The sequence below is a fragment of the Corvus hawaiiensis genome, chromosome 18, assembly GCF_020740725.1.
Source record: "Corvus hawaiiensis isolate bCorHaw1 chromosome 18, bCorHaw1.pri.cur, whole genome shotgun sequence".
NCBI lineage: Eukaryota > Metazoa > Chordata > Aves > Passeriformes > Corvidae > Corvus > Corvus hawaiiensis.
Window position 1 is genome coordinate 1,788,503 of NC_063230.1, and position 27,252 is coordinate 1,815,754.

Here is a 27,252-nt window from a genome sequence, read left to right on the forward strand (position 1 = left end):
CAACACTGAGGCGTGAGGAAAACTAATCCGAGGAGACACGGCTGGGAATGGGGTTTGGGCCGTGGTTTCTGCTCTGTTGGTCCAGGCTGGGAGCTGAGCTCAGACAATTCCCATGAGGGAAACAGCAAGGCAAAAAATCCCCCTCGCCCCGGGCAAATCCGGAGTCAGGTGTTGGATATCTCTGGGAATATCAGCATCGTCTGCCTGCAGGGCTCCTGCCAGGTGCCACTGTCCCCAAAGCCAAGGGGAGAGGGGGAAAATCCAGCAGGAACGGCTGGATGAGTCCTCAGTGATCCCAAACTGCAGGGGAAGGGAAAAGGGAAGGGAAGGGAAGGGAAGGGAAGGGAAGGGAAGGGAAGGGAAGGGAAGGGAAGGGAAGGGAAGGGAAGGGAAGGGAAGGGAAGGGAAGGGAAGGGAAGGGAAGGGAAGGGAAGGGAAGGGAAAAGGGAAGGGAAGGGAAAAGGGAAGGGAAGGGAAAAGGGAAGGGAAGGGAAGGGAAGGGAAGGGAAGGGAAGGGAAGGGAAGGGAAGGGAAGGGAAGGGAAGGGAAGGGAAGGGAAGGGAAGGGAAGGGAAGGGAAGGGAAGGGAAGGGAAGGGAAGGGAAGGGAAGGGAAGGGAAGGGAAGGGAAGGGAAGGGAAGGGAAGGGAAGGGAAGGGAAGGGAAGGGAAGGGAAGGGAAGGGAAGGGAAGGGAAGGGAAGGGAAGGGAAGGGAAGGGAAGGGAAGGGAAGGGAAGGGAAGGGAAGGGAAGGGAAGGGAAGGGAAGGGAAGGGAAGGGAAGGGAAGGGAAGGGAAGGGAAGGGAAGGGAAGGGAAGGGAAGGGAAGGGAAGGGAAGGGAAGGGAAGGGAAGGGAAGGGAAGGGAAGGGAAGGGAAGGGAAGGGAAGGGAAGGGAAGGGAAGGGAAGGGAAGGGAAGGGAAGTTGGCTGCAAACCCTTCTCCAAGAGCTGAGCAGGAAGAATGAGTGGAAGACCCCAAAACAAGCCAGAAAGGCGACATTTCCAGAAAGGAAACAAGGGAAAAACCCAGGGAAGGGAAGGTGACAGAAACGCAGCCTGGATGTGGAGCTGGAGGAAGATTTTAGGTGAGGAACAAGAGGCAAGGGGACCTCGACTTGGCTGGGAATCACTCCCAGCAGCTGCCATGTGTTTCCAGGGAAGTTCTTGGGCCAAGAGCCACGCCTGGCTTGGAAAAGCTTCAATCCCTGTGGAATTAATCCCAGCACTGGTCTGGGACTGGGAAATGAGGGACAGGCTGTTCCTCCCGGACCAGCAGCACTGCGCTGGGTCAGCTCTGAGAGCCAAACCCAGTGAGTGCCAGCAGCAGCATCTCCCAGGAGAGGAGAAGGGATCAGGGCTGGCTCCTGGGATCAACTCCATGGGGTTTGCACCAGGCCTGGCTTCCCAAAACTCCACATCAGCTCCAAATGCAGGAAGCAGGAGAGGATTAAACACAGAGGTGAAACCGCGGCTGGGTTTACAAAGGAGCCCTCGGAAAAGTCACTTTTAGGTGACATCCGGGCAGTGCCACCAACTCAGACAGCACAGAAACCTCGTGGCTTTCCCAAAACCCAGAAATAATCAACTTTTGGGGGGTTATCATTGCCGGAAGCACCCGCACATCCCCAAACACCAACACAAGGCACCTCCACAAGGGCTGGGCTCGTTCCACAACGCTCAAGCAGCGCACTCCAGACCACTGACTCCAAAATCCCCCCAGTCCCATCCTCTGCTTGGCATCTCCCACCCTTCGGAAGAGGGATCCGAGGGGGCCACGGGGACTTACTTGCTGAGAAGGTGGCTTCGGTGTGGACGGGCGGGGTGGAGGGCAGGAAGGGCGGGTACCCCACGAAGAAGGAGCGCAGGGAGCGCTCGGAGAGGAGCGGGGAGCGCTGGGCCGGGATGTTCTCACAGCTCCCCACACTGTTGTGGATCTTGAGGTTCAGGGGCTTGTTCTTCTTCTTGACTCTGGGAGAGAAAAGAGGAAAAAGGAGGGGAAAGTGATGGGAAAGGAGCTGGGGATGGGCTGGTGGCCCCTGTGGGGTGCGGGTGTGGCTGCATCATCTCCCATGTGATAATTAATCCCACTTCCCATCGAACGAAGGCAATTTTCATCAAGGAACATTCCAGAGCTTTTCCTCTTGAGAACCTGGGTAGGAAAAAAAGAATCAGCTGGTCCAAAAGTTCGTCACACCCTGGCCTTGCTGACCTTGTCACATCCCCTGAATGATCACATTTAATGTCACTACATCAAGTTTAGGCCCCAAGCAAGGCTGGGCTGCAGCAGAACACGCGAGGAACCCCAGCAGATTCCCAGGAAGCAGCTCCTCAAGGCACAGGACTGTGGTGTGGGCACCCCTAAACACTGGGAGAAGCTCCTCAGAGATGAAATCCTGCGGAGCAGGCGGGGATGAGTCGCCCGCCTCTCCCTTCTCAGCCCATTTTTCCACACCGGGACAAGGACTGCTGGTTCGGATGATCCCAAAGCTGCGCCAGACTGGAAGGATTTGGGATGCAGAGTGACAGTGCCAGCCCAGATGGGCCGGGCTGCAGGAGCCTGGCACTGTGGAGCTGCTCCGGCTCCACCGCTCCCACCCCGGCTACTGCGGAGAGAGGAGGAAAGGGACAGCTCTGGGAATGGCAGCTCAGCCCTTGGGAGATGTGGAGGATTTGGGACAGAGATCTTTTGAGAACATCCTGGCAGGGCAACAGCTCGGGGTGGTCAAGGACCCCTGGAATGCACCGTACAATCCATGCATCCCAGCTGGAACACTGCATCCGACTGTGTCCCAGCACAGGAGGGACCTGGAGCTGCTGGAGGAGTCCAGAGGAGGCCACGGAGCTGCTCCAAGGGCTGGAGCCCCTCTGCTCTGGAGCCAGGCTGGGAGAGCTGGGGGTGCTCACCTGGAGAGGAGAAGGCTCCAGGGAGAGCTCAGAGCCCCTTCCAGGGCCTAAAGGGGCTCCAGCAGAGCTGGAGAGGGACTGGGGACAAGGCATGGAGGGACAGGACACAGGGAATGGCTTCCCAGTGCCAGAGGGCAGGGCTGGATGGGATATTGGGAAGGAATTGTTCCCTGGGAGGGTGGGGAGGCTCCAGAGCTGAGCATCTCCCGCCGCTCCCAGCGGTGCCCAGGGCATCTGGCCCTGCCAGGCGATAGGAAATGACCTCTTTAATGAGGAAAATTAAACCATCCTCTAATAAGTTAATTATTTCCTCACACAGGGAAGCTGCTGCCGTGTTTAGGGTGGCTGCAGGGACTTCTTTGGGCGCGGTGGGATCGGGATGGGGCGGATGGTTCCAGGCTGGTCCAGCTGCACGGCTCTCCTGGCTTGGAGCTCCCTGGGGTCAGCCCCACAGCTGATGGTCAGGAAGTCATGGATGGGTGGGAAGGGACCTTAAAGCGCATTAAAGGACCTGGGCAGGGACACCTCCCACTGTCCCAGGCTGCTCCAAGCCCCAATGTCCAACCTGGCCTTGGGCACTGCCAGGGATCCAGGGGCAGCCACAGCTGCTCTGGGCACCCTGTGCCAGAGCCTGCCCACCCTCCCAGGGAACAATCCCTTCCCAATATCCCATCTCATCCTGCCTGGTGGCCCCAAATCTTGCCCATTCCCTCCGTTGCTGCCGCTCAATCCCAACCCAACCCTGGGGTCTCCACCAAAGATCCCAGTGCCGTTCCCCTGGCCCCGGCACGGCCGCAGCTCCCCCTGAGCTCAACCCCGGCCCGAAGCCCTTTCTGAAAGACAGTGATTAAGCACTAATCTCATTTTTTTTTCCACCCATAAATCAGTTCCAGACCAAATATTTACTGAGAGCATCATTTCCTCGCCAAGCAGAGCTGCTGACAGCTCTCATTATTAGGAAGGATGAGTGATTTTGGACAGAGAGAGATTTTTTTTTCCCTCTCTCTGTTTCTTCAGGAGAAGAAAAAATAATAAAGAATAATAAACACCGAGATCCAAGTGGGGAACTGGGCTGGCTGCCGGTCTCTCCATGGCCTTGATCTCCTGAGGGAGAGGGAGTGAGGATCTAATCCTGGAGAGGAGACTCCTCACCCATGGAAAACCCCCTGGCATGGGGGGCTCACAGCGATGCTGTCCCCTGGTTTGGGGACAAGGAGTGCCTGAGGGACGTGGAGCAAACCAAGCCGCGTTTGGGGCTTCTTGGGCTAAAAAGGGTCAAATATTGTCCTTGGGGCAGGGGTGGAGGATGAGGCCAGTCAGGGGCACCCCATAAAGGACTTGCTGCCATGAGGGGTCATCCATCCATCCATGGATCCATCCATGGATCCATCCATCATCAATCCATCCATCCATGGATCCATCCCTTCATCCATCCACCCATCCACCCATCCATCATCCATCCCACATCCATCCCTTCATCCCTCCCTCCATCCATCCATCCATCCATCATCCATCCATCCATCATCCATCCATCCGTCCCACATCCATCATCCATCCATCCATCATCCATCACTCCATCCATCCATCATCCATCCATCATCCTTCCATCCATCATCCATCCATCATCCATCATCCATCATCCATCCATCCCTCCATCCCTCCATCCCTCCCTCCATGCATCCATCATCCATCCATCCATCCCTCCATCCATCCATCATCCATCCATCATCCATCATCCATCATCCATCCATCCATCCATCCATCCATCATCCATCCATCCATCCATCCATCCATCCATCATCCATCCATCCATCCATCATCCATCCATCCATCCATCCATCCATCCATCATCCATCCATCCATCCATCATCCATCCATCCATCCATCCATCCATCATCCATCCCTCCATCCATCCATCCATGCATCCATCATCCATCCATCCCTCCATCCATCCATCCATGCATCCATCATCCATCCCTCCATCCATCCATCCTCCATCATCCATCCATCCATCCATCCATCCATCCCTCCATCCATCCCTCCATCCTCCATCATCCATCCATCCTCCATCCATCCATCCTCCTACACAGGTTGGAATGAGATGATCTTTGATCCCAAACCACTCCATGATTCCATAGATAGTGAGAGGAAAAGGGGAAATGGTTTTAAACTAAAAGAGGGGAGATTTCGATGGGATATTGGGAAGGAATTGTTCCCTGGGAGGGTGGGCAGGCCCTGGCACAGGGTGCCCAGAGCAGCTGTGGCTGCCCCTGGATCCCTGGCATTGCCCAAGGCAAACATTTCCGTCCTCCCCTTGTTTACCCAAAGTGGGGAAAAATGTGCTGGAAACACATCCTGGTCCTCCCAGACTAAATTCCCCATCCCAGCTGGGCAGGAGGAGCCCCATTCCCTGTGCCAGGCTCCCAATCCTGCAAGGACGGCAGAGGCAAAAAGGGGGATTTAAAAATAAAAATAAAAATAAAAATAAAAATAAAAATAAAAATAAATAAAAACAACCAAGGAAAAACGTCATCCCAGTTCAATTTTCCATAGGGATAAAACCCAACACAACCCTGCTTCTGGAAAGGGAGGCAGGATTCCCTCGCTGCTGGGAATTTTGGCCGGATTAATCCCAGCTGGATCAGGAGGAACTGGCAAAGTGCAGCGGGAGATGGAACCGGGTCTCACTTCCCTGCTCAGGGCGGGGTTGGCCGTGCTAATCCTCCCATCGAGCGGCATTCCAGCCCTTCCCAGGAGCTGGAAAAGGCGGCCGCTCCCTCTAAACCATCGCTGGGATTAACGCGAAGCCCGGGAAGCGCAGGGAGAGCCGGAGGGGCCGTTTAGGTGGGTCTGGATGGTGCTGATCCCTGCCGGCCCCCGGGAAGGACCATTTCCCTCCAGTCCAAAAGGAGTCTCCAGGCGAGGCAGGAGTGGGGAGATGGTTATGGAGCAGATATTCCTTATTTAGGCTCCAAAGGGCTTTGAGGGAGCAGAGAGAACCACGCCTGGTCCATCTCGAGGCTTGGAGCCCTCCAAAACCTGGGAAACATCCACGACAATTTCCTAAATCTGGACATCCCCCCTAATTTTTTTTGCCACTCGGGTTCACTCTCCGTGTTGTCCCACCCTCATTCCTGCTCCAGGAGGCTTGGAAGCCAGCTATTCCTGGGATTCTACCCCTCGCTGCAGGTCCCAGGCTCCCCATCAGCACAATGGGATCAACCCCTGCCCCAAGCAGCCCCTGGCTTCCCAAACCTTTCCCAAAATCCGGGATCTCAGCCCTTCCCACATCGCGGCCCCCGCTCAGCATCCCCGCGCAGCTCCTCTCCTTCACCTCTCACCATCTCCTGACCCAGAATTCCTCATTTTCCTCCTTTATCCTGTGCATCCCTTGGTTGGGAGAGCCCAAACCAACCCCTCGAGGCAGAGTTCGTGGAGCATCGGGGCTAATTCCTGCCTCGGGATGCTCGGGAGAATCGCCGGGAGCGATTCCATGCTCAGAGAGGCGAATGCCGACGATTAGGGCCGTAATTTCATGCAGGAATTTGCTAAATATATATTTTTAAAAAAAAACAACAACAAAAAAAAGCGCCCAGCGGGTTTGAAGCGTTTAATGCAAATCCCTTTAGGTGTCAATCCCGCCTGAATGGCTCATCCCCGCCTGCTCTATGGGATCAGTCAAACGCTTATCACCGGCTTTAGGGGAAAAAAAAATAGAGGGTTTCAACAGGCGCTGAAAAACAGGAGCAGACACCGGGACAAAGGGCCCGTCACTCCTTTCGGGAGCCGGCGGGGAGAGCAGGGACTGACAGTGGCGTGGGGTGCGGGGAGGATCTTAGAGGATTTCCACAGAAAGGTGCCCGGGGAGGACACGGCTTTGCCCTGTTAGGATGTCCCGGCGTGGTTCAGCGGCTGGAAGAGGAGGATGTGCTGGGAGAAGCTGGAATATGAGCATGGGCACAGTGGGATCCATGCAGGGAGCAAGAATGCAGTGTTCACAGGGCTGTGGTGCTGCTGGAATGTGGCTCATCCCAAAAAGCATCCCAACCGTTCCCCAGCAGTGCTCATCCTCCATTCCCAACTCTTAAAAAACCCTGGAAACGGAGTCAGTACCAACGTGCTCTGCAGGCATTTGTTGTCACTTCCATTCTTACTGCCATTAAAAAATAAAATAAATTCATTAAAACGGGTTTACTTTAAAATTTAGCCCCAAGACAGGAGCTGCCCCTGCAGGTGATGTTTTATTCACCACTTTGCTCCTCGCCAGCACACACCAATTTCCATGCAAGCGTTGCTCTCAAAGGAAGGGAAATAGAGGGGGAGACAAAATAAAAAATCCCCTCATCAGTATTTCAGCTGCGAAGGATTAAAGATCGCCGCTGCCTGGCCGGGAGTGCACAGCCCCAGCCGGGATTCAGCCCCGAAGATTTATGGCTTTTTGGAGTGGTTTAAGTGCATGATCTTCCCGATTCAATCCAAGCAGGGAGCAGGTGAAGGGCTGCCCCCGCAGCAGGGCAGGCGGCTCCAGCAGCAGCTGCTGGAAGGGCAGAAAAAAGGAGGAAAAGCCTCAAATTCACTCTGGCATTTTTTCATGCAAGAAATATGGAATGATTTGATTGAAAGGGAGCTTGAAGAGTATTTTATCCCCAACCCTGCCATGGCAGGGACACCTCCCACTGTCCCAGGCTGCTCCAAGCCCCATCCAACCTGGATCCTCCCAGGGATCCAGGGGCAGCCACAGCTGCTCTGGGAATTCCAGCCCAGCCCCTCCCCACCCTCCCAGGGAACGATTCCTTCCCAATATCCCACCTATCCCTGCCCTCTGGCAGTGGGAAGCCATTCCCTGTGTCCTGTCACTCCCTGCCTTTTCCAAAGCCCCTCTCCAGAAGAACTGCCACTTCTTTTCCCTTCCCGTTCCCATATTGGCACATAGATGGCAAAATCTGACCTTTTCCTTCAAGGATTCCTCAAATAAACCATAAAAAACACCCCTGGATAAGGAGTCTGAGCATTCCCAAACAGGCCTGGGGAGCTGGGATCAAGTCCAGCATGGCTGGAGCCATCTCAGCCAGGAAAGGAGGCACCAGGTCACCTTTGGCACCGGGATAAACACACAGCTCCTGTGCCTGGTGCATTCCCACATCCCAAATCCCCATGCAGCGAGGATGGCACCAGCTTCTTTAGGATTTTCAGGATTCAAGGCAAGGCCAGTGGATTTTTTGAACCTGCCTGAAGAGCTGAAATTCCTTCATTCTCCACCCAGACCCAAACGAGCTCCACACAATGCTGGAGTTGATATAAAAAACCTGAACACGGAATATCCTCCAGATGTTCCGTTTATCCTCCTCATTCCCATAAAGAGGCAGCAAACCCTCCCTCCCCTGGCCAGAGGAAAAGCAGCTCCTTCATATCAAAGCCTCGGCAGTGAAATATTTATCCAAGTGCCTGTCCCCACTTCCCTGGATGCCTGAATTTCCAGGCTTGGCTCTGACTGATCTATTATTCTCTTTTCCAAGCACAAAGTAGAACTTTTTTATTACAGCTGCAAATTATAAAGCTGGGAAATTCTTTGAAGGGAGTTTGAGCCAAACAGGCTTTTTCCCCCCACCCCTCCTCCTCCTCCTCCTGGGATTCGAGACGGGGCTGCAGGAGCAGCACTGGGAGCAGACACGGGCGGGAAGGAGCTGGAAGAGGTAATTGCCAGGATCCTGGAGCTGGAGCTGTTTCTCATTAAGCCCCGTCTGTTTTCTTGGTTGCCACCGTGACGTTTCTTTGAGGGCCACGCAAGGGCAGCGAGGGTGAGCTGGGGCCAGCCAGGGCTGTGGGCTTGGGTCTCCTTTGGCTAGAGGAGCTTCTACAGGGATTCAGCCCAGTCCCATCCACAGATGACACAGCCTCAGCCAGGTGGGCCAGATCCGCCGCCAGACTGGACAGTCATGGAATGGTTTGGGTGGGAAGGGACCTTAAAGCTCACCCAGTGCCCCCCCTGCCATGGGCAGGGACACCTCCCACTGTCCCAGGCTGCTCCAAGCCCCAATGTCCAGCCTGGCCTTGGGCACTGCCAGGGATCCAGGGGCAGCCACAGCTGCTCTGGGCACCCTGTGCCAGGGCCTCCCCACCCTCCCAGGGAACAATTCCTTCCCAATATCCCATCCAGCCCTGCCCTCTGGCACTGGGAAGCCAATCCCTGTGTCCTGGCCCTCCATGCCTTGTCCCCAGTCCCTCTCCAGCTCTCCTGGAGCCCCTTTAGGCCCTGGAAGGGGCTCTGAGCTCTCCCTGGAGCCTTCTCCTCTCCAGGTGAGCACCCCCAGCTCTCCCAGCCTGGCTCCAGAGCAGAGGGGCTCCAGCCCTGGAGCATCCCCGTGGCCTCCTCTGGACTCTGACGCCTGCCCTCCCTGCTTTGGTTCTCATCCCACTACTGCCAAGGAATCCCTGGAGCTGCTTGGGCCACCGCAGCGGGTCAGGGGTGGGCTGGCAGGAGGGTGAGGAGATGCTCCCACCGGCCTCTCAAACCACAAAGACGTGAACGGGGGAGCTGCTTCCTGACTCTGCTGCCCAGCTCCAGCTGGAAGAGTGGAGCTGGGAAGAGCCCAGGCTGTGCTAACAGTGGTCAGTCCCTCTCCTGGCCACCACCCTGGACACTGCCCGCAGCCCCTGCCCTCTCCGTGCCCTCTGTCCCCCCTGGACAGCCCGGAGGCCGCACACCAGGCAGCAGGAATGCTGTGCCACCTCTCCCAGGATGCTCATCCTGATCTAAATTCATCCTCACGCCCGCCTGGCTTTGAAAGGAGCCTCGACTCCTCATTAAAGGACACGGTGACAAGTTTCTCCTCGGAGCGCAGTAAAGCTCCAGCGCCTCTGGATGGAATAGCAGGGCCGTAATTAACATTAATGACACTCCTAAGGAGCGCCACAGCCCGGAGCAGCGGGATCATTCCAGCACGGAGCCAGGTTGGTGTGGGGGCCACTCATCACTGTCACCTGGCGCTGTGCAGACCATCCTTTGAGGGAGCTGGACACGTTCCAGGAGCTGTGCACAGCTCCACAGCCCTGGCTCGCCGGCAAAGGCAGCGAGATTAATCAGGGGGATGATTTGGAAGCACAGGGAGAGATGCTGCTCGTTTTGCTCTCCAAATTCCCGCACTTCTGCACTCTCCCCCTTGCAGAAGTTCCAGGCTGGGGCTCTGTTTTCAGGATAAATAACGCAGCACAAAGATCATGGAACCACAGGGTTCTTTAGGTTGGAAAAGACCTTTGAGATCATGGAGTGCACCCCTGTCCCCAGTGCCACATCCACAGGGCTGTTAAACCCCCCCAGGGGTGGGGACTCCACCATGCCCTGGGCAGCTGTGCCACCCTGACCACCCTTTCCATGGAGAAATGTTCCCAATATCCACCCTGCCCCTCCCCAGCCCAGCCTGAGGCCGTTCCCTCTGCTCCTGTCCCTGTTCCCTGCGAGCAGAGCCCGACCCCCCCGGCTGCCCCCTCCTGTCAGGGACTTGTGCAGAGCCACAAGGTCCCCCCTGAGCCTCCTTTGCTCCAGCCTGAGCCCCTTTCCCAGCTCCCTCAGCCGCTCCTGGGGCTCCAGCCCCTTCCCAGCTCCATTCCCTTCCCTGGACACGCTCCAGCCCCTCAACATCCTTCTTATCACGAGGGACCCAAACCTAACCCCAAGATTTGAGGTGGGACACAGGGATGAGCGAGGTGCCCGCTTGGGAAGATGCTCCGTATGGGTTATTCCCACACGTTGGCACCGTCCTGCTGCATCCACCTGCTCTGCAAACATCAATCTCCTGCTCATCCCCAATGCCAGGAGCCCACCTGCCTTTCCAAACCTGGGGAATGTCAGAGGAGCTGCCTGGACGCCGCTCTCCCGAATCCTGCCCATGCGGAACATCAAACAATCGATCCACCGGCTGGGTGGGAATCATTACAAGGGGAAACGTCATTATTATCAAGGTTGCAGATAATATGACCCACCATTATTGCAGAATTAATGACCCACCAGGGCCTATTTAGGACCAGCTTAAATGATTAGATCTGAGGCCCAGCCTAAGCATGGGCTGCTCAGTGGTGTGGGGGTGGTGGAGAAGATCTCTGCTCCCAGGTTTTTGGAGGTCTGGGATTCAGTTTTTCACCTCTCTGGCCTCTGCTCCCAGGTTTTTGGAGGTCTGGGATTCAGTTTTTCACCTCTCTGCCTTGATGGCCCCAGTTGGGTGCTGGACTTGGCCAAGTGCCACAGGAAACATCCCGTCCTCGGGAATTTGTTACGTGGGATGGAGAAGAACACCCACAGGATGGAAAGTGTCCAAAGTTAAAGCTGGAAATAATACAAGGGAAAAGGAAAAGGAGAAAATGGGGATGTGCTCTATCAGAAGTTCACATCTGAACTTCATGTCTGACTTCACCCAGCCAGGAAATCCTCACCCCAGCTTGGAAAAAACCCACCAGAAAACCACCTTGGTGCCAACGGGGCTAAAGGGAAGGAAATCAACCCCCAGCAGGCTTTGAACCAACAGGTTTCTCCAGCAGGAAAACATCCACGCCTGGAACGTGGCTGCAACAGCACAGGATAAGGGGAATTCATGGGGAATTTAGCCAAAATCCAGCTGCCTTGAGCTGGAGGAGCCTCCTCCCAGCCCAGACCTGACCTAGGTGCAGCACAAAAATGTCCCGTCCTGGCCAGCAGCTGGAGATCAGCACGTCCCCGGGGCTCAGCCCGGGCGGGTTGTGCTCCGATCTGCCCTCTCCAGCTGCTTCCCAGAGGACGTTCCTTGAGGGCCACGGAGTTCATGGATGTGGCCAGACAGCAGCGTGGCAAAAGGAGCCACAGCTGGGAAGCAGATGAGGGTTTGGGCTCAGCTCCCCTTAGCATGGGTCAGGGGATGAAGGGTGGGTCAGGGGACAGGTCTAAGGAGGGGTCCAAGTATGAAGGATGGGTCCAAGGACGACGGGTGGGTCCAAGGATGGGTCCAAGTATGAAGGATGGGTCCAAGGGCAGGTCTAAAGATGAAGGGTGGGTCCAAGGGTGGGTCCAAGGATGGGTCCAAGGATGATGGGTGGGCTCAAGGGCAGGTCTAAAGATGAAGGGCGGGTCCAAGGGTGGGTCCAAGGATGGGTCCAAGGATGACAGGTGGGTCCAAGGATGGGTCCAAGGATGATGGGTGGGCTCAAGGGCAGGTCTAAAGATGAAGGGTGGGTCCAAGGATGGGTCCAAGGATGATGGGTGGGCTCAAGGGCAGGTCTAAAGATGAAGGGCGGGTCCAAGGATGGGTCCAAGGCTGATGGGCAGGTCTAAGTAGAGGTCAAAGGACCAAGGACAGGCCAAAGCATGGGTCTGAGGGTAACGACCACCCCTCAAGCCTTTGGGCAGGACACCCCGGAGCAGATCCCGCCTCCAGAGATGCATCGGACACCCCTTCCAAGGGTTAACACCCGCCCTTAATGAGCTGGACTTTTTGGCTCCCCAGGCAATGGATTTTTAAGACCTCCCATTCTGAGTTCGGATAATCTCTGACTACCCCAGACCTCCCATTCCGAGTTCGGATAATCCCTGACTACCCCTGCAAGATTCCAACACCCGTGGAGCTCAGGAGGTGTTAAATGGGCATTATATCATCAGCCACTCTCAATGTTTTGCTTCCGTTTCGGGACCGTTCCCGAGATGTTTGTGGATGGCGGATTTATGGAAGTCAGGGGATCTTTTCAGGAGTAATGTTCCGTACCTCGGAGTTACGGTCAACAGCTGGAGACTCCGTGCAGGGAAATTGGAGGCTGGGAGCTCCAAAAAAATACCAAAAACACCAAAAAAAAAACCCCCAAAAAAATTTAACCCCTGCCTCAGAAGGTCTTGGCACGCAGAAATGATGGATTAAACACTGGGAACGAGATCCGAAACACAACATTCAAAGGAGTTTATGAGCTGTCAGCGGGAATCAAGCGCTACACGGTGGCCTTGCTCCGGAGGGGACCCGGTTGCTGCTGCTGCTGTCACAAAGAAATGGTGCTGGTTTATTTTCTGTCTGTGCCGAGGTGGAAAAATCCAGCAGGAGCAGCCCTGGAGCACCCTGAGGGCTCCACTCCATCAATCCCGACCCACAGCTCATGGGGAGAGAGTTTTTCCTTCCACCAAAGTCACCCCTGGCTCCCCAGAGCCCGTTTCACCCCATCCTGAGCTGGGGAGGAGATGAAGGGACTGGGGACAAGTGCCAGGACACAGGGAATGGCTTCCCACTGCCAGAGGGCAGGACTGGATGGGATATTGGGAAGGAATTGTTCCCTGGGAGGGTGGGGAGGGGCTGGGATGGAATTCCCAGAGCAGCTGTGGCTGCCCCTGGATCCCTGGCAGTGCCCAAGGCCAGGCTGGACATTGGGGCTTGAAGCAGCAGTGGGAGGTGTCTCTGCCCATGGCAAAGGTGGGACAAGACGGTCCCTGATGTCCCATCCCACCCAAACCATCCCATAAATCAGCCTGAGGGACACCAAGGTCTCTCCTGGGAGGGTTTCAGAAGGGTCCTTGCAGGGAACAGGCAGGATGGGGGTGAATCTCGACCCCAAATCACTCCAGGAAATCCCACCCAGCACTTGGGTTCCCCAGGAGTGTCCCCAAACTCTCGGCTCTCCGAGCCCAGCCCTTCCTTCCATGCTGGAACAGGACACAGGGAACAGAAAGCCCCGATCCAAAGCAACCCAAGAGCCACGGGGCACAACTGAAACCAGCAGGGGTTGATCAGGGAAGGCTCCAAATCCCCTTCCAGGGATGAGCTCCCTCCGGCACTGGACTCGGACACCACGGAATTGTGACATTAAAACAAACCCTCCATCCTCAAATTCCGTGGCCATAAAATAACAATTAGCTGAGAAGAGCCCAGAATTTTTTCCATTTTAATCCACTTTTTATCTGTGCCAGGCATTTTCCACCTCATCCAGGCTAATAAACAACTCCCACTCCAGCAGGGATGCGCTGGAAAAAAAGAAGGAAGAAAGAAGAAGCTGCCTCTTTACCGCACTAATTACAATCCCGAAGCGCTAATGGGATTAGCAGGCAGGATTTAGTGGTTGTCTCCTGCAAAATCATTAAGTGCCATTAGAGAAAATTAACTTCCCTGCTTCTCCAAGAGGTTTTCGGGAATCCGGATCCGACCCGGCGCAGTGGCCCCTGGAGCACAACAGGGCCCTGCCAATATTGGCTGTTCCCTTGATTAATTCCCTAAGGGGGAGTTGGGATTGCCCAGCACCATTGGGAAGGGAGTGCTGGAGATGCTGGGAAAACTGGGTGCAGTCAGGAGAGGAGCAAAGGAATCATGGAATGGTTTGGGAGGGACCTTCGAACCCATCAAGTTCCACCCCTGCCATGGCCAGGGACACCTCTCACTGTCCCAGGCTGCTCCAAGCCCCATCCAACCTGGCCTGGACATTCCAGGGATCCAGGGACAGCCACAGCTCCTTTGGGAAATTCCTGCACCAGGAAGGTGGAGAGTGATGAGGACAGAGGGGACACCACTGTGTTTGTGTCACCCCGTGGGACATTTCCACCTCCACGCCTGTCCCTGCTCCTTCCCTTTGCAGGAAATTCCAGGCATCCCATTCCCACATGGAATCAGCAGCCAAAAGATTTGATGGTGATGATCCAAACCTCGCCCCAGCTCCACGTCAGGGTGACCACGAGGGCTGGAAGTCCCTGCCCTTGGAATGAGATCAGCTTTAAAGTCCCTTCCAACCCTAAACCTTGATTCCTTTGATCCTCGCCTGACTGCATCCAGTTTTCCCAGTGTCTCCAATGCTCCCTTCCCGGTGGTGCCGGGCAACTTTAACTCAGGATCATCAGGGAATATCCGATGCCCACCCTGGGGATCAAACAGGAGGAGCTGTGCCCTCAGCCAGACCTTCTCTAGTGAGGGCAGAGCATGGATGGGGAGCTGGAACGGCGATAAAAGCAGGAGGAGGGAGAGGCTGCTCCCTGGGAATGCGGGAATTCTCTCTGGGAATGGCGGGATGCCCCCTGGGGACACGGGGGTGCTCCTGGGGACCGACCAAAACAAACACTTTCTTTCCGGTGCCGAAGCACGAGGGCGAGGGTGGCCTTCCAGGAGGCATTTCCCAGCTGAAATGGCTTCGTTTCCAACAGCTAAAAGCCTTTGGAGACCAAAAATTCCCAGCTCAGGGAAAAAGGGGGACGGATGACCACCCGCATTTCGTGCAGAGACCGCAGCCACAGCCCGGGGAACAAGTGACACCGCGATGCTGAGGCCACCAGACACAGCTGCCAGCCCCAAACCCGCTCTGGTCCCCTCTGCCTCAACAAGGGGAGCTCCGGGTCTGGCACTGGGAGCATCTCAGTGGATTGAACTCTTCCCGTGTCCCAGCTGGAGCTGCCCAAACATCACGGATAGCCCGGAGGGTCGGAGCCCTGCCAGGGTATCCAGGCTCCCTCCACATCCCTCAGGGGACTCTTCCCGGGATTCTGGCATGGCCTTTCTATCCTCAAGAACGCCAAATTTTGGGACAGGAAGAGCAGTTCGTCCTGGGATCCTGTTTTGGGAGCCAGCGTGGAGCAGCTCCATCCCAATACATCCTCAGGGAGCGGAGGGGGTGTCCCAAAGTGGCACCGGTGCCCTCCGCCACGCCACGCCGAGGCTTTGTCTGAGCGCGGCCACCAGAAAGGGTGGGAAGGGATGGAGAGTAGGGAATGTAGCGACGCCAGGGAATCCTTTCCCTGCACAGCAGCAGCCTCTGCCGGCCCCGGAGCCGCAGAGCAGGAGCAGCGGGAATGCGGCAGAGCCCGGAGAGCGCGCCCCGAACGCCGCCAGGGATGGAACAGATCCCGGGGGGGTCTCCAGAATATAAACCGTCCTCTCCATAAGGATTTCTAAATCCCTAAATCCACTTTTCAGCTGGAGGGTGATGATTCCAATCTCTCTCCAGCGGGGACTCACCCTCCCCACGCAGCTCTCACGGCCATTCCCGTGCAGCAGCTGGAAAATCCAGCCCTCCCATCCCCCATTCCAAAATGCCAGGGCTTTGCCAGCCAACAGTCCTGGAGCCCCTGGGTGCTCCTCACCCCCCCCCCCCCCCCCCCCAAAATGAGATCCCGGAGCAGCAGACCGACATCATCCCACAACATCCCTGCGAAAAGAGTTTTCCACATGAAACCCCCGAACAAAACCCCGCCATTTAGGGATAAAAGCCCTTTTCCTAAGGCGCTGGGATGAGCTCCATCCCCCCCAGCACGCACCAGCACCCGGCGGGCACCACTTACTTGGGGGTGTGTGCCTCATCCACGCGGTGCCCCAGCTGGAACTCGTGGGATTTGCTGCGGTGCAGCGCCGTGAATCCCGGGATGAGGTGGATCAGCTTCCGCGACGAGGGCGGGGGCGTCCCGGGGGGCTTCAGTTTGTTCCTGCGGCGCACGGGCGGCGTCCCCGGCGGCGTCATGGTGGTGACGATGTTGGGGGTGCGCGGAGGGGTGTGCGCGGCGTGGCGCTGCCGCGGGGACGGTGGCAGGGAGCGGTGGCCGGACTCCAGGGGTGGGCAGAGCCCCGGGTGACCCTCCACGGTCAGGCGGTCCACGTGTGTGTACATGGGGCCGTGGGACGAGCTGGCGTGGCAGTGGTGCTGCCCGCACTTGGGCTGGATCTTGGGGCTGGGGTGCGTCCTGCCCCAGGGTCCCGTCTCGGGGGGGCATCCGGGGCTGTTCTCCTTGCCCGGCTCCGTGCTGGGCCACTGGATGGTCCAATCCTGCTTGGAGAGGCTCCCGCCTGGATAGGGCACAGAGACACGGCCATGAGGTGGGGCAGAAGCTGGGAATGCCCTGCTCAGCCCTGGAGATGCTGGGATCACATCCCTGGAAGTGTTCAAGGGTTGGACGGGGCTCGGAGTAACCCGGTTGAGGGGAAGGGGTCGCTGCCCATGGAATGAGATGAGCCTAAAGGTCCCTTCCCACCCAAACCATTCCATGATTGATTCTATCCTGGCTCTGCATCCCAGCGAGAAACTTCTCTGTGTTATGGAATCCTGGAATGGTTTGGGTGGGAAGGGACCTTAAGGATCATCTCATTCCGTGGGCAGGGACACCTCCCACTGTCCCAGGCTGCTCCAAGCCCCAATGTCCAGCCTGGCCTTGGGCACTGCCAGGGATCCAGGGGCAGCCACAGCTGCTCTGGGCACCCTGTGCCAGGGCCTGCTCACCCTCCCAGGGAACAATTCCTTCCCAATCTCCCATCCAGCCCTGCCCTCTGGCACTGGGAAGCCATTCCCTGTGTCCTGTCCCTCCATGCCTTGTCCCCAGTCCCTCTCCAGCTCTCCTGGTGCCCCTTTAGGCCCTGCAAGGGGCTCGGAGCTCTCCCTGGAGCCTTCTCCTCTCCAGGTGAGCACCCCCAGCTCTCCCAGGCTGGCTCCAGAGCAGAGGGATGGGTGGGCTGAAGAGCACAGAGATCATCCAGTGCCCCCCTTCCCACGGGCAGGGACACCTTCCGCTATCCCAGGCTGCTCCAAGCCCCATCCAACCCGGCCTGGGACACTGCCAGGGATGTGACATCCACAGCTTCTCTGAAGATCCCACACTGGAGTCTCACCACTCCAAGTGAGGGATTTGCCAGCGGTGGAGGTGTCCCCACGCCTCCCCAACCAGCACCAGCTCCCCCCATCACCCCAAAAGGTGACCCTGGGATGGGGACACACCCAATGGGATGAGGACACTCCCACTGGGATGGGGACACTCCCACTGGGATGGAGACATCCCCACTGGGATGAGGACAGCCCCAATGGGATGGGGACACTCCCACTGGGATAGGACACCTTCACCGGGATGGGGACACCCCTCACCTGGCCCAGGCTGCTGCCCCATCTCCCCCCCCCTCCCCCCTCCCCCCAGTTTGTGCCATTTGCATAACGACGGGGCTGTAATTAACGGAGGCTCCTCTCCACTCCTAATTATCCATCGCCACCGGGAGCAAAGAGCTGCCGGCAGCGCCCTCAGAGCATCCCGAGGATGATCCAAGTGGAGTTTGGTCCTTGATCCCAGTTCAAGGCCCCCTGACTGACGGCTTTTGATGGCCTCCATCAAGGAAATCCAACAAACCCCAAATCTCCTCATTTTCCAGCTCCTCCTTCCCGCTCCCTGGACGGGTTGGTAATTGGATCCTCTCCCCTGGCTCCGGCCTTTTCACGGGAATGTTTCAGCTCAAGCTCCCGAGGAAAAGGAAAGGTTTGAGAAACGAAAGGTTCGGGTTGAAAGAAAGCTTCGAGTCAAGGGGTGGAGGATGGGAGACGAGGACTCGGCTGGAATCATTTTCTCGGAGCAGAGCATCAAAATAAAGGATGAAAAAATTCCCAAAATAATCGTAAAATATGAAAAAATTAACAGCAAAAAAATTCCCAAATAATTGTAAAATATTTTTTAAAATGTATCAACGAAAGAATAAAACCAGAAAATGATAATTGAAAATGTTAAAAATAAAAATGAATTCATTTGAATGAATAAAAAATAAAGTAAATATAATAATATTTATTAATATTTTTATAAATTAAAAGTAATTAATTAGAATAGAGAATACGTAAAAACAAAATCTAATTAAAATAATAATGAAATGTTTTAAATTAAAATTAATTAGCTGAAATTAAAAAGAAATTAAAATAAATAAAGTGAAAATAATAATTAAAAACTGTAAAAAATAAAACAAATTAATTAGAATGAATAAGAAGTACAGATGAATCAAAAGGAAGAAGTAAAAATGTTCTAAATTAAAAGAAATTAAAAGAAACAAAATTTAAAATTATAAATGTTTAAAAGTAAAAGTAATTCCTTAGAATGATGAATAAATAAAAAAATGAAACTAAAAAGGCGAATAATAAAAATATTTACAATAAAAATAAATTTGAAAAATCAGAAAAACCTCCGTGTATGCAAATCACCGCGCACCTATGCAAATCCCGCGCATCCCATTGGCCGCTGCGCTCGTGCTGATCTGCATAACGCCGAGCCGGCCCGGCGCTAATGAGCGGGGTTAATGAAGATGAGGTGAGGATCTCCCTGCGCCCCCCGTGTCCCCGCTGTCCCCGTGTCCCAACGGGAAGAAAAACAACCCCTGGCCCGGGCTGAGAACACCCGGGAACAGCCGGGAAAAGGCGATTCCCAGCAGGAATGCGGCGAGCAGCGGGCACCGCGCTCGCTGGGATCAGCTCCAAGCGGGAACGCGCTTAGGAAGGGAAAACACCCCAACAAAAACATCCCCAAATTCCTCTTGCTCCAAAGCCCGCTAAGGGCTGGCGGATTCCGCTCCCTCCCGGCGCTCCCCCTCTGATTCCCAGCTGGAAAAGCACGGGAAGAGCTGGCACAGAGGGAAAATCCCCTCTGCCCAGTTTGCCCTCAAACTGGCGGCCTGGTTGCTCCTCCAACCTGTGTTGTTTTGTCTAGATCCCAAATATTAATTATTTCTGGGATATCAGTCACAGCCGCCCCCCGGTCCCGCGGGCACCTCTCCTGTCCCTGTGGATGATCCCTCTGGATGAATTTGGCTCCATTAATCCCCCTCAGGCCCCTCCCTCCATCCCACTTCATCAGCGAAGCTTTTCCCAAACCACTCCGTTAAAAACCAACAGGAAAACAAACTCCTGGGAAGAGCTGGGATGCAGCTCGGGGATGCAGAAGTGGAAAAATTCCGCCTCTTTTCCGCCTGTCCCAAATAACAAAGAGCAAGGTTTGCTTTGTTTTCCTTCGAATGAAAGGCTGGGGATAATGGGATGATCCCATGGGGGCCCTGCATCCCAGCTGCTCCTTGGGATGCTCCGAGCACTCCTTCCCTTCCCAAAAGCTGCTCCCAGGTGACCAAACTGAAGATTTCGGGATGCCCACGGGTTTTTTGGGAACCCCCACAGTGCCAGGATAGCACCCTCTGGAGCAGACTCTGGAATCTCCCAGCTTGGAGCACCAGGATACCAGGAAGGACACCTCCTCCCTCCTCTCCACCACACCAGCACAGCTCCTGAATTCCCCCCAAACCGGGAATTTTTCCTGCTTTTCCCTCGCTGCTCCCAGCCCTGCCTGACCCCGTGCTGTCTCCAGGCCACCCTCAGCCTTCCCAGGGTTCATAAATATCCCATTCCGGCTCATTTTTCCCGGTAGGACACTCAACAAGCTCCGCACATCCCTCAGCAGTCACACCCCACCAGCTCCTCGAGCGGCCCCGCTCCGCTCGGATTTAATATGGAATTAATCCTGCTCCGAGACCAAACCCCACAACAAAACTCCACTCCCAAGGATCCACATCCAAGGAAAACCCAATCCAGCCTTGTTGGCGCACCAGAGCAGGGGGGATTAACGCGGATTTGCTGCTCTGGTTGATTTATGGGATGCTCCGGGGTTTTCCCTGCTGGTCCCAGGGTGCTGGGCTTGGGAAGCGTCTCTTTTTCCAAGCCCATCCCAGCAAAATCCATCTCCATGAAACAGCCTCCAGCTCCCCACCACCCCCCCCACCGGCAGGAGCGGCCTGGGAAATTAGAGGCTTCTAATTAATGACTCAATAAATAAAGACGGATGGGAAAGGTTAATCCTGGAGCTCATTCCTGCTTTATGAATACAAATCCTGGCGTCTCGGAATCGGCCGCTGCGGCTCCTGCCAAGGAATTCCAGCTTTTAAGGAGGTTACGACTTGTTCATTAATTACATTTTTGGGATGACGACATTTTTGGGATGAATCTCCTGCTCTACGAGGAGATAAAATGCAGATAAACGCAGATTAAAAGGCATTTCTGAGGCAGCTGGTGCATCTGGGGCTCCTTGGGGGGGGGAGCTGTGGTATCCCAATGGATCTAAAATCCCAATGGATCTAAAATCCCAGCGGATCTAAAATCCCAGCACTGCATCCCAAGAGAGCATCGCTGCCATCCCGGGATGCTTTTCTATCCCCATCCTAAAAACTCCCAGACAGCTCCTCAGGGCTGGGCCAACCTCGCTGTCAGGGAGCCACGGAGCTGTCCAGCAGCTCAGAATCCCTGGAATCCAGAGGAGGGATGGATGGATGGATGATGGATGGATGGGTGGATGGATGGATGGATGATGGATGGATGATGGATGGATGGATGGATGATGGATGGATGGGTGGATGATGGATGGATGGGTGGATGGATGGATGGATGATGGATGGATGATGGATGGATGATGGATGGATGGGTGGATGCATGGATGGATGGATGGATGGATGATGGATGGATGGGTGGATGACGGATGGATGGATGGATGGATGGATGGATGATGGATGGATGGAGGGATGGATGGATGGCTGGATGGCTGGATGGATGGATGGATGGATGAAAGCAGCACAGCATCCCCTCAGCGCACCCCAAAGCCACCACCCCACCACTGCTCAGTCCCCAACAGCCCAGGGGGACATTCCCAAGGTCCCAGCAGCGCTGCTCTGCCCATCCCAGTCCCACATCCCACCAAAACACGCTGCCTGGACCATAGGAAATCTGGGATAATCTGCTCCCAGCAGCCACGCTCAGCCCAAGGCATCCAGGGAGCATCCTGCCCTGCCCTGGCCAGAAATCCCACTGTTCCCAGCCTGTTCCCAGCTCCCTCCGGCAGGAGAGGGACAGGGACTCTGCTCCCACTCTCCCAGGGAACAAAAAGAGGGGGAATTCCTGGGATGGAGCCGTTTGACTCGGCAGAGGCAGGGAACAGGGAGCCCATCCCAGGTGGAGCTTCCCGCACCCAAATCCTTGAGAAATCCCAGGAGATTTGGGTTTCTCCACTGCCTGGGAGCTCCTGCATCCCTCAGGGCTCCACCCGTCCCCTCCCTGTCCCCTCATCCGTGGGACGAGGCATGTCCAGCACGGCACGGACCCACAGCAGCTGGCAATTCCAAGGATCCCGATCGTCAGGAATGGCCACGGCTGCATCTCGGCAGTGCTGAAGGGACAGAGCAGCAGCTCCCGCCGGGAGCAGCGGGATGATGGATGGAGTTGAGCACCGGGAAAGGCAAACGCTCCACGCCTGGCTAGCGGGAGGCTCTCTCCCGCCGGGATCCGATGGATCACCGGGAATGCTGGCAGCCCCATCAGCCGCCCCATTAGGGAGCAAGTGGAGCAGCAGCATCCCACAGACCTCCTGTACTTCCATCCCCACCAGCCGGAAAACTCCGGAGGAACTGGAGGAACTTTGCCGCGGCTGCCGAGCCAAAGGCCGAGGCAGATTTTCCAAAGCAGGGAATTCCCTGGGCCGAGCGGGCAGAGGGAGGGAGCGGGATTTGTTTGGAGCAATCTTTAAAAGTCAGAGGTGTTTGAACAAAGAGTGGTGAGAGCCCTCCCCGGGCTCCCGGGGAGCCGCCGCCCTTCCTCAAACAGCCGCGAAAACTCATGGAAATGCCAAAGGGAAGGAGGGCAGGAGCCAGATTTGGGGAGTTAGGGAATGCTCCCTAGGGAACGGCAGGCTGAGATCAGCACTGGGGTCCCACTGCCACTGTCCCCAGCACGGGGGGGTGGCACTGCCACTCTGCGCCAGGCGGGAATCCCGGAGAGGATCCAATAATCAGAACGGGCGGATGTGGCCAAGACCTCTCCAGGGAGGAGCTGGGATCCCTCTCTGGGACATTCCGTGCTGGTCCCACCAAGCTGCCCCTCACTGAGACCATGTCCCATCACCAGCTCTGTCCCCTGCTGTCCCCAGGGGCTGCTCCACCCCTGCAAAGCCCAGATGGAAACCCAGCAGGGCTCATTCCCAGCCTCCCAACCGCTGGGATGCAGCTGTGTTGGAGGAGCCCCTCCAGAGGGGACAGGAGCCGGGCAGATGGGTCTGGGGTCCCCAAATCATGGAGGTTTGCGGCTGCCCCAGAGTCCCCCGAGCTGGCACCACAGCCCCGGTTCTGTGGTGCCATCCATGTGCCAGAGGGGCTGGAGCGTGTCCAGGGAAGGGAATGGAGCTGGGAAGGGGCTGGAGCCCCAGGAGCGGCTGAGGGAGCTGGGAAAGGGGCTCAGCCTGGAGCAAAGGAGGCTCAGGGGGACCTTGTGGCTCTGCACAAGTCCCTGACAGGAGGGGGCAGCCGGGGGGGTCGGGCTCTGCTCGCAGGGAACAGGGACAGGAGCAGAGGGAACGGCCTCAGGCTGGGCTGGGGAGGGGCAGGGTGGATATTGGGAACATTTCTTCATGGGCAGGGCTGTCCAGCCCTGGCACAGCTGCCCAGGGCACGGTGGAGTCCCCATCCCTGGGGGGACTTAACAGCCCTGTGGATGTGGCACTTGGGGACAGGGTCAGTGGTGGCCCTGGCAGTGCTGGGGAATGGTTGGACTCGCTCTTAAAGGATTTTTTCCCACCCAACTGATTCTGCTGTGACCCGTGAAGGCTCGGTTGGCCCTGCCCAGCCCCCGCCGCATCCCCCGGGCCCTCCCCGGGCAGAGGCGGCCCCGGTCCCGCTCATCCCCCGCTGCCGGCGCCGCGGCAGCCGGAGCAGCTCCGTGCGCGATTGAACAGCGGAGCTCTGCTGCCACCGCCCGGGGAGCCGCGCAGCCAGGCCGGGAAGGGCAGCAGGGCTGAGGCACTCGCTGGGAAGGGCTCTGGGAATGAGGAGGCTCCGCTCAGAGCCAGCCGGGAAGCGCTGCTGGAGCTGCCGGGGGTCAGGATTTCCCCCTGAGCCTCCTGGCTGAGCTCCTGCAGGCACGGGGGCTCAGGGGGATCCTGTAAAAGTCATGGAATGGGTTGGATTTGGAGGAGCCTTCATCCCATCCCACCCCCTGCCATGGGCAGGGACACCTCCCACTGTCCCAGGCTGCTCCAAGCCCCAATGTCCAGCCTGGCCTTGGACACTGCCAGGGATCCAGGGGCAGCCACAGCTGCTCTGGGCACCCTGTGCCAGGGCCTGCCCACCCTCCCAGGGAACAATTCCTTCCCAATATCCCATCCAGCCCTGCCCTCTGGCACTGGGAAGCCATTCCCTGGGTCCTGTCCCTCCATGCCTTGTCCCCAGTCCCTCTCCAGCTCTCCTGGAGCCCCTTTGGGCCCTGCAAGGGGCTCTGAGCTCTCCCTGGAGCCTTCTCCTCTCCAGGTGAGCACCCCCAACTCTCCCAGCCTGGCTCCAGAGCAGAGGGGCTCCAGCCCTGGGAGCATCTCCGTGGCCTCCTCTGGACTCCTCCAGCAGCTCCAGGTCCTTCTCGTGTTGGGGACCCCAGGGCTTGGGCAGCTCTGCAGGTGGGGTCTCACCTGGGCAGGGCAGAGGGGCAGAATCCCCCTTGCTGTCCTTGCTGCCCACACTGGGGAGCTCACCCCAGGGCAGGGCGCTTTGGGGTCCCAGCTCTCACCCACCAGCACCCCCAAATCCTTCTCCCAGGGCTGCTCCCCGTGCAGCTCCAAGATGTTCCCTGCGGGAAACGCGTTCCCAGCCAGCCCCGGCGATGCAGGAGCTCTGCCAACGTCCGCATCAAAGCCACACTGCCGGTGCCACCACAACGGGACGGTGCCACCCAGCCCGGGCAGCCCCAGGGCACAGAGGGCACTCACCGGACTTGTGGACGCTGCGGAGGCAGGACAGGGAGGCGTTCAGCCGCGCACACTCCTCGCTGTTGGCCCCAAACTTCTCCACGGTGGCACAGACCTGGTCATCGGTCATGTCCAGCAGATCCTCCAGGCTCAGCTGCCCGGGGGCGATTTCCTGAGGGAGGAATGGGCCAGGAATGGGTCAGGAATGAGGAAGGAAGAACGAACTACCCTGGAGTATCCTCTAAACCTCGGGGAACACCAGTGAGAATCCCTTTTCCTCAGGTCACGGCCCCAAACCCATCCATTTTCCACCTGAATCTCCAAGAAAAACCTGGAGAAACAAGCTTTACCTCCAGTTTTCCCACGCTTTTAGGGATATCCGGACCCAGCTGAACATCTGGGAGCACCAGGAAAACCCATCCCTGATTGGGAACGTGCAGGACTGTGACCTCCGTTCCGGAATTCCCTTTTCCCTGGAGGCGGGATCGCCTTTGCGTGCCACCCACCCACCTGCAGGAGCCCGGGGCGCGGCAGCAGGACACTGATGGGGACATGGGGGACGTCCCCACTGCAGCGGGGTCCGCGTGGCACCCACTGGGAGCAGCAGTGGGGTGTCCTCGCCGGTGGGCGGGGTGGAGAATCCACAAAATCCTGGGAAAAACCCTTCCTTTTCCGGGTGGGAATGCCCAGCCCGTACCTCCATCACCTCCTTGCGGATGTCGACGATGCGGAACCAGTGCAGGAGCTGGGGGAAGCCCTCCAGTTTGGCGTTGCGCTCCTGCAGGGCCACCTTCCTCTTGCAGGACAGCTGCCGGCTGAAATACTTCACCAGTTTGCTCTGGAAAAGAAGGGAAAACCCTCCTGGGATCCCCCACGGGCAGCTGGGGGTCAGCTCTCGCCCTGCCCCATCCCAAGGTTCCCAAATCTGCCCCAAAACACAGCCCTGCCGAGCTCCTGCAGCCCAGAGCATCGAGGTTTGGTGGCCAGGAAGGAACTTCCCTCCCCAAAAAAAGCCTTTTCTTGGCTCCTTCATCCCCAAACTCGGCGCTAGGGTCTCGTTCAGGGGGTGGGCAGCCCTCGGCACCCCCCCCCCAAGTGGGATGTGAGGGGGACGGGGGGGACGAGCACCACTGTTGCCACAAACGCTGCCCCGTCCCAGTGCTGTCCAGCCACCCCCAGGAAGCTTTTCCCGCTTTTATTCCCAGCCTCAGGGCCAAGGGACCCCCAAAGGACACAGTTCCCCCTCTTACACCGGAGTTTAGTGCCAAGGACCCCCCAAAACCCCCCCAAAGGCCACGCTCCCCCCTCTTACACCCCCACAAAAACCCTACAAGGGGACCAGCCACGGCATCCCATCCCAAGGCTGCAACGCGGCGTTTTCTCCTCATTCCCCCCTCACCACCCCAAATCTCCCTCACCAGATCCATCCCCCCTCTCTCTGCTCCTCTGTACCCCCATCCCTGCTCTGATCATCCCCAAAACCCCCCCAAATCCTCGCACCCCGAGGCCGAAGCCGTTCCCAGCCGCAGCCCGGCAGCTCCCAAAATAAAGCTGCTGAGCGCCTGCCCTCCTTTCCCGGGAATGTAGAGCAGGGCTGGGAAGCTGCTGGGATTTCCTGCTCCCGGTTTTGCAGCTGGGTGATTCCCCGGCGCCGGCAGCACGGGATGGAGCTGTGCCCCTGCTCCCGCGCACCCCAAAAACAGACGCATAAAATTCGGGATGGAGTTTGGGATGGAGAGACGAGGGGAGAACCAAGAACTGTGGGATTTGGAAGCTTTCCCATCTCTCCCGATCCTTTCCCCCGTGGTGACCCACTGGTGATGCCCACAGGGGTTGACATCACCACCAAATCGCCCCCTCCAGGGGGGTGACGGCCGTGCCAGGAGCTGGGGACAGGGGTGTCACTCCCCCCCGGCAGCTTCTCCCGAGCCCCAGCCTGGCTGCCAGAGATGAATTCCCGAAAATTAACCCCCAAAAGCGAGGCAGGAACAGCAGAGAGCCTGACCAGGGGGGGCTGCAGGGAGCCCTCAGCTCTGCAGAGCCCTGCCTCGCTCCCAGGGCTGATTTTTAAGGGAAAACACTCCCAAAACGGACAATCAAAGGTTTAAGGATCAGCCTGGATCTCGCATCCCGAACACGCTCCAGGCTCTTGGAGCTGAAGCAGCCCCGGGCACCTCGAACGTGCCCAGAGGCAGCTCCTGCCTCCCAAAAAATGCCCTTGCACGGACACAGCTGCAGCAAAACACCGAGAAAAGAAATTCCAAAAAATCCCGCGTCCTGTCCTCCATTCCGCCGCTCCAGGTGGGATCCCAGAGGGAATAAAGGTGATGCCTGAGGCACCACGGCGTCACCAGTGCCAAAATCAGGGAGCTGGGGACAGGGCAGCCCCCGCCACCGCCGTGCAGAGGTGAGCTGGGAATGGGGAAAAGGAAGGAATTTTAATTTCCGGGTGGAGGAAATTCACACCCACAGAGCCCTTGAGTGACAGGAGGGGTCATTTTTACCCCAAAATAGGACCCCGCTGGGACCCCCAGATGCTCCAGTCCATGGGTTTGCTCCAGCCAGGGGAAAAAAAAAGCCCAAAAACCCTTCTGGAAAATCCCAAAGCCCTCGGTGTTTTGCTGGGGCTGGAATGGGGAGGGACGGAGACGGCCCCATCCCGCAGGGAAAAATCCCCATCCCGCAGGGAAAATCCCATCCGGAGGAGCTGCTCTGGCTCCTGCTCATCCCAGGATGGAGCAGAGGTGGGAAATGCCGCGTTCCTGCTGTGGCACAGCCTCCCCCTTCTCCTCCGTGCCTCAGTTTCCCCACCTGGAAGAGGGCAGGGGGCGCAAGGAGAGGGGTGGGAATCCCGCGGATCTCCCCCTTCCCGCTGCTGGAATTTG

At 57.1% G+C, this 27,252-nt stretch overlaps 1 protein-coding gene across 1 annotated transcript in view; it reads right to left on the reverse strand.

Moving 5' to 3' along the window:
• The window catches only part of KSR2 (kinase suppressor of ras 2), a 74,662-nt gene that overhangs the window by 43,019 nt on the left and 4,391 nt on the right, over positions 1 to 27,252 (reverse strand). The window contains 4 exon segments of the mRNA XM_048322960.1: positions 1,784 to 1,965; positions 16,160 to 16,658; positions 24,389 to 24,539; positions 25,065 to 25,205. Of these exon segments, the coding sequence (XP_048178917.1) occupies positions 1,784 to 1,965; positions 16,160 to 16,658; positions 24,389 to 24,539; positions 25,065 to 25,205 (973 nt within the window).